General features: G+C 33.2%; 1 protein-coding gene across 1 annotated transcript; it reads left to right on the forward strand.

The window, feature by feature from the left end:
* The first annotated feature begins 1,233 nt into the window (after positions 1–1,233).
* On the forward strand, positions 1,234–2,181 carry LOC131859741 (ankyrin repeat-containing protein ITN1-like). The gene is made up of 2 exons (XM_059213764.1): positions 1,234–1,807; positions 1,898–2,181. The coding sequence occupies exons 1-2, from the start codon at positions 1,324–1,326 to the stop codon at positions 2,179–2,181; spliced, it is 768 nt and encodes a 255-aa protein (XP_059069747.1). The 5' UTR covers positions 1,234–1,323.
* Positions 2,182–7,273: the final 5,092 nt, after the last annotated feature.

The following is a 7,273-nucleotide window of genomic DNA, read 5'->3' on the forward strand; positions in this document are numbered from 1 at the left end:
ACATATATGTGTATACGAGAATGCCAATTAGAACCAAGAATGCAGGGTCAACATTTTAAAAATTCATAAAAGATATATTTATAGGTCTAATATATGAGATAGTGGTTATCTTTCAAGGCAATCTAATAACTTAGCAAAGGATATAGAAGATTACCATAAACATTTGGAGAAGATCTTCTAGAGATGCTTTGTATGGGATCTCTTTAAATAATAATAATTACCTAATGTGTTTGGTGTAGAAAAATAAAATAATGGGATCCATTGTGTCCAAGGGTAGAATTAGAATTGATGTAGAGATGGTCAAGTAATTGACCTCATTCCTAGGCCTAAAATAGTGAAAAGAGCTTATTCATTTTTTGGGTAGATCAGTTGTAGTTCGTGCCAAAATTTGTGGAGAAGATCAAGAAAATGTAAAACATTCTAAAGAAATGACTAAGAAACATGTGAAAGGAATAAACATCAAAGACATTTATTGGTATTCAAAGGGCTATCAAAGAATTCCTAGTTTTGATTCGTTCTAGAACTATTTTGGACCTTGCTAACTATTTCCTTTTTCTTCTTTCCATACTATAGTGAACATGTTATTACAAAAGAATAATTAGAATATGAAGTGGCTAGATATAATAAAAAACTAATAGAGAACTTTGAAACTATAATTCTAAAATCGTATGGCGATGCATTAAAGTTTGATATGGAGAGACCCAAATGGGTTATTTCTAGGACATTTGCAAGGCCCTTTTAAAGATAAAAAGTTGTGCATAAAGACATCAAAATTGGTTTTGAGTAAACTCTTTGCCAACGTCTACTTAGATGAAGAAAATAAAGCTTATTCAAATAAATAAATACCTAAATAAACTTTTTTTAAATAGATGATAGACAACAAAATAAGTAACTAAATGGAAACAGAAATAAAAAACCCACAGGAAATAAAATAATATTAAATAGAAAAAGAATGTAGAAAATATATGCGCTCTACTTTCCTTGCAACCAAATAGAAAATGGAGCAGTGTGAAAGTTGCCAGAAAATAGAAGACATTTGTTTATAAAAGGTGGACAAGAAGCAGTGCGCAAACAAATGCAATCACAAAGAAGCTTCAACGTTGTTACTATATACTTTCCAAAGTCAAGTGAATAATATAATTTAAGCTTTGGAAGCACAGAAACGAACAAGTCCATTACGACACGGGGGGGGCTGGGGGGGGGAGAATGAGAGCCGTGAAGATAGGAGAACGGTGTAAGCCACATGGTAGTGCTCTTCTTGGATCGTCGAAGTTGCTCAGTTCCGTGCAATTTTATGCAATCATAACCATAAATTGGGAGAGGATGGGGAAGGAAAAACAGTGGGAAGTAATGGACTCGAGAGTTTTTGAGGCTGCCCATTTGGGAAATATCAATGCCATTCAACATTTAATAGACGAGAGTGCTGATGTTTTGGAGCAAGTCACCAGTTCCAGCCAGAATTCAGTTCTTCATGTGGCTGCAAGAGCTGGACAGACAGAATTTGTGTCTGAAATTTTGAGAATCAAACCTGAAATTTTATCCTACGTCAATAGTAAGCGGGATACTGCCCTGCACGAAGCTGCAAGAGAAGGACATTTGGCTGTTGTGAAGGTGTTGTTGGACAAAGACCAACGCATTGTTTACAAGGTTAATCAGGATTATGAAACGGCCCTCTTTGTTGCTTGCAAGGAAGGCCACATTAATGTGGTTAATGACTTGATTCAAGTCGCTTCCTTGCTTGCCCTCGACTCCGAAAAACCAGACGAGCGGACCTCTCTTCATGCTGCATCAACTAGAGGACACGCAGGTAATTTCATTTAAGAAAATAAAAGAGAAAATTTACTGTGAAGACATTTGATGTTTAATTTGACAATTTGTATATTTATGGTGTGGTCAGACATTGTAAAGGAGCTGATTAAGGCGAGACCTGGGCTCGTTGGAAAAGTGGACAAGCAAGGAAGCAGCCCGTTGCATTCAGCTGCACCACACGGCTATCTGGAAGTAACGAGAGCGTTGTTAACAGCCGACCCGGAGATTTGCTACATGCTCGATGGCTCTGGAAGGTCGGCTCTCCATATCGCAGCAATGAAAGGACGGCTCAGCGTTGTTCATGAAATACTGTCCTTCAGGCCCGACTCTGCCGACGTGCTCTCCACACCGTCGCCTTCAAAGTATTTGTAATTAGTGACACCGTGGCTTTATTCTCGTCGTTTGCTATAGTTCTGATTCTGGTGACTGTGGTGCCCTTTCATAAGAAAGTCTTAATGAAGCTTTTGTTCTTCATCAACAAGATTATGTGGGTGGCTGTTGGATGCACTGCCTCAGCTTTTTTGGCTGCATGTTATGTGGTGGTGGGGCCCAAGAGTCTGTGGGTTGCAATTAGCATGTGTGTTGTTGGAGCAGGAAGTATGGTGTTTATGTTCTCTTCTCTCGCCTCGCTCGTTGCCGCCCATCAGATGAAGAAAGCCCGACTCCGGAAAATTAAGAAGCGGAGAAATGGTGAGCGAGTGGCAATCGTAACACACGTGGGAGAAGATGAATATGAAGGGAATTTAGGGGAAACGAGCCAGAGATTTCCTCGGAGACGTAACCATTCTTCTTCTGACTCAGACTTTGAAAGCTCTGAACAGGACGGCTTCCATCCTTTGTAAACACATCAAAACTATCAATGGCTTTGATAACTTCTTCGCAACTTCCTCTTTTGAAAAGTCTCTACCGTCTGTCTTTTGAAGGTGGAGGTCCCCATCTTTTGAAGGTGGAAAATGAAATAACTAATATTCTCCTTTATCTGTATTTCCAAGTTTGAACAATGACAGCCAATATCATTTTATTTTAGTTCATAAAGCTCGCAGGTAAAGCCTATTCGACAATGGTACGGCTGAAGATCGAATTCCATTGTCCCTCACTAGACTTTTCTTGCGGATTTAAATTGTATTTTTTTCATAAATAAGCTGTCTTTAACTTCAGTCCAACAATGAAACGTGTATTTGGAAAATATAACGACAACTAATGCAGTATTACTTTTCTTGCGCCTTCAGTTTAGTAGCTTTTATAATAATGTGAACAAATAGTCAGCCTTAAAAAGGTACGTACACGAATATTAAATATGTCCGAATAATTAAAATTTTATTGGGGATATTCATTTGCTTTTTATTAATAAGTTGGGGAATTATATTTGAGCTTTGGTCTTGAATAAAGCGTATGCTATTAAATAAATAATTATAATGTTTAGTAGGAAAGAGAAATAATAAATCATATTTTATTAGAGAATAAAATAAAATAATTTAGAAGATTTCTGTAAAATAATTAAATTAGAGTATAAATTTTTTATGTTTGAATATTTTATTAGATAATAATAGAGAGTAGAAAATATTATTCAAGAGGTTCTCAATAAATGTCTCAATAATTTATTTGAAAACTATCATTATATGTAGTCAACCATTTCAACTTGGAACCTTGCTTGTGTATGTTATCTAACACCTCATAATCTGCTTGAGCTCACATGTCTAAGGACATGAACCACAAAACATAGAACAACTCCCTAGTTTTCGATTGCGCATTATGAATGTAATTAGTAAAGAAGACTAGATCATATAGTCTCACAAAAACTTTAAGTGATCTCTGTCATGGATCAAGATAAGGTTAACTACAACTTTTTCTATAACCCCATATTAAGCTCTAAGCAATTGCAAATTTTGTCATACCATGTCTAGTTCTAGAGAAACCCCTTCCATGCCAATTAATTGAAGCACATTTTTTGTTTGTATCCTCCTCAATTCTCTCTCTACCTATACTTTCTTTAGCAACTAAGCCTTTCACAGCTAACACTATCTCCGTATTACAAAAGTGGAATGATAAGAAAACTTAAAAGATCTTGAGGCAAATCATTGTATTGGCAACCATTGTTTCAAGAATCACTATAAAATCCTCATGAATAGTAGCCCTTGACTGTAAAGATCTAGTTTTTCAACTCTAGGAATAGTGGAAAGGATGTGATTCCATATGAATCTATTGAAATTAATAGATTTTCATTAATTCTTTCATCATTAACAAGTAGTCAATAGATTTTTGTGAATGTATATGAAGTTTAATATGGAGTGTTAAAAACTAAATAAAATACAAGAAATATAAATAGTAGTAAAAAGTATTAAGAATGTTTTTATAATACCTTTTTTAAAAGTAAAAGAAATTAAATCACTTAAATATTTCTAGAGATTTATATATTACAATTAAATTTTCAACAATGCTAAAATAAAAAAGAAAGGAAAGTATGTTACCTATGATAAGGAAGATGAACAGTTAATGATTTATTTTTGAGGAAGACTATCTATGGGGTTTTATAAAAAAATTAGCATAGAGAAAATGATTGTTTTCAAGATGAAAAGGGGAGCAATAATAGAGGTAATAGAGGCGAAGAATTTGGAAGAAAAATTTGTTAACAAGTGAAATTTTTTATTTGACTGATAAATAATTTAAGAAAATTTGACTACATATATGAAAATAGAAAGGGAATCCAAGAGCCAATGTTGTAGATAAGAGCTTAGATCAAGAAGAAGAAACTATAAAGAAGAATGGTATCCAAAAGTTTTTAAGTGTGATATAAGAATTATTAGAGAAGAAAAATGCAACATTAGAGTTTTAGTTGTAAGAAAAAAATAAAAAATTGTATTTAAAGTTTTTACATCGAGAGGCGTAACCTAGAATAGCATCATATAGGGGTCATCACTAGTAACGGTGTAAGAAAAAAGAAATGGGTCAACACTAGTAACGGTGTAAGAAAAAAGAAATGATTTGTATTCCTGGAGAAGTGAAGATTAACCTGAGCTGTCACCGTCCAAGCTGTCAACCCGAGCTATCATCAACTGAAGCCCCATTGAAACCCCGATGAGAAGGAAGGAAAAAAAAATAAATTGAAACTGACGATAATGGAAAAACAAAGAATTGCTTGACATTTTGGTTGTTACAAATGTATGGAGAAGGAAGTGCAACAGTCTTAATGCATGGAAGCAAGAATATGAGGGGTTACCGATGGTAAAATGTTTCAAGTGACACACATCAAAATGCAACGACAAAAAATGAACAGTCACCTGGTGTTTTTAAAAAGCTAATCATTTCATATTTGAATTGCAATAAACCATCATGCTCCACCAGACAAGTGTCCAAGACTTCCATTAACTTTTCATTCCAGCATTGCACTACTTCTCTTTGTATCTCGAATACTATTCTTCTCAATGTAGGTGCCATTGTTGACCACCTAACAGTAAGTACATTTATTGGGTTTTTTAAATTTGTAGGAGAGATAACTGTTAACACTGAATTGTAATAACTATGATTGCAGAACAAATAGATAGACATGTTTGGCTGCATGGTAACACATCCTAAAATGGTGCAAGTTCTATCGCATCGGCGACTAGGTCACAGGAAAGGCTCTCTTCGATTGGTATCTTGTGCCTCCATTGACACCATCTCATACTTTGATTCTCTTGATATGCATGTTTACAATATTGTATTAGGTATACTTCTAGATATTTGTGCTGAAGATTATAGGACAAATTTTCATTTCACAAGCAAAGGATTAAATAGTGGGATTGAAACCATTGTCATATTATCTCACCATCAATTTCCCTTGATTTGTTCATAGCGGATCATGCACCGCACTATCCATCTTTGAGAGAGGATATGAATCTGACATTGCATTTTATATCATCTTACACTTCTTTTTTTTCATTTTTAAAACAGAATTCGGATATACAGTGTGAGTTTCAAGGTTTCCAAAGGAGCATCTATTGAATGTGGTTCCACCCGATTCTGGTTGCGCCAACAATTTCGTTTTGAGGGTGTCATCCAGTAACATGCTTGAAAATTGTAAGTGCACTGGTTTAACAAAATTGATTATGCTTTGATGCATGTCCATGCTCTATTTGAAAGCTCCCATTTTAGCACAGGCAAGAAGACCATTGTCAAGGAAATTTGGTTTATACCTGCCAATTCCATTTGTGTAAGTTTTATAGCCATTTAAACAAATCCATTTTCTACAATTCTTGCAATCATTATATGATTCCATCCACATCTTGTATGCATGTCTATCAGAGAATTTCTAACTATAATTTTTTTCAAAAATATTTGTACCATTATTCTTAGATGCACCTCCATGCCTAATTCAAAAGCTCTTATTTTCACACAAGGAGGGAGAACACTGCGAAATAATTTGGCTTTATACCTGCCAATCAGATTATTCTGAAAGTGTCAAAAGACTTTTCAACAAATATTGCAAGCATTGCATTCCATGAGATGACATCTTTTGAGCCTTTGAGGTATTCTAACAAAAGGTTCACATGCAGCTGCTATATACGTTTGTCAGACTATTTTGGATTATCTTCTTCACAAACAACATTTTCTTCAATCGATGGAACCACATATAACTTTTGACAACCAAAACTTAAATGTTTTATGTATATCATTCATTGAAACATTTTTTAATGTTGCATTTATGTGGTACTCCCCATTACTGTGTCCAAATACCAAAGATTTAGAAAAATCAGAAATCATTTTTATATTTTTAAATCTTAAATACAAAAATATAATGTTTCTAATTTCAAAAAATCAAAATTACATTCCTATACAAATAGTGCAAAAACAATATTTTAATTCTTAATTTTCAATTTAAAATGATAAAAAACAATTTATATGATTCTAAATCTTAACACAAAAATATAATGTTTCTAACTTCAAAAAATCAAGATTACATGTCTATATAAATGGTGCAAAAATAATATTCAATTTAAAAAGATCAATTTTTTTTAATATGTTTCTAAAATTTAAAAATCAAAATTATAATGAGTTCAAGTTCTATTTTATAGGAAACATTTAAAGCTACAATTAAAAATGCTAACTTTCTATTTTCTATGAGTTGTTTCCCTCTACAAACATAAACATGCTTAAGTTGATCAATATTTCAAAAAAGGATTGTTATTTGGGAAATATTTATCAATAGAAAACATTTAAAGCTACAATACATTGAAATAGATGTTAGCAATTATAAAGAGTTGAAGTAATATTTTATAGGAAACATTTAAAGCTACGATTAAAAATACAACTTTCTATTTTTTATGAGTTGTTCTACAAACATAAACATACTTTTAAGAACTATTTTTATCTTCCAATGGTGTCTTATAGAAAAGTTTCTATATCTATTGTGCCTTTTACTAGGGATAACAATTATAAATTATTTTTAGAATAAATATGTAAAGTTGAATTATTTAACACTATTGCC

Source organism: Cryptomeria japonica, chromosome 2 (assembly GCF_030272615.1).
Source record: "Cryptomeria japonica chromosome 2, Sugi_1.0, whole genome shotgun sequence".
NCBI lineage: Eukaryota > Viridiplantae > Streptophyta > Pinopsida > Cupressales > Cupressaceae > Cryptomeria > Cryptomeria japonica.

Excerpts from the sequence above, each read along its gene's own strand:
- LOC131859741 (XM_059213764.1), top strand. The coding sequence starts at position 1,324 with ATGGGGAAGGAAAAACAGTGGGAAGTAATGGACTCGAGAGTTTTTGAG. Across the intron at positions 1,808-1,897 it reads ATCAACTAGAGGACACGCAG|ACATTGTAAAGGAGCTGATT; the intron begins GTAATTTCATTT and ends TGGTGTGGTCAG.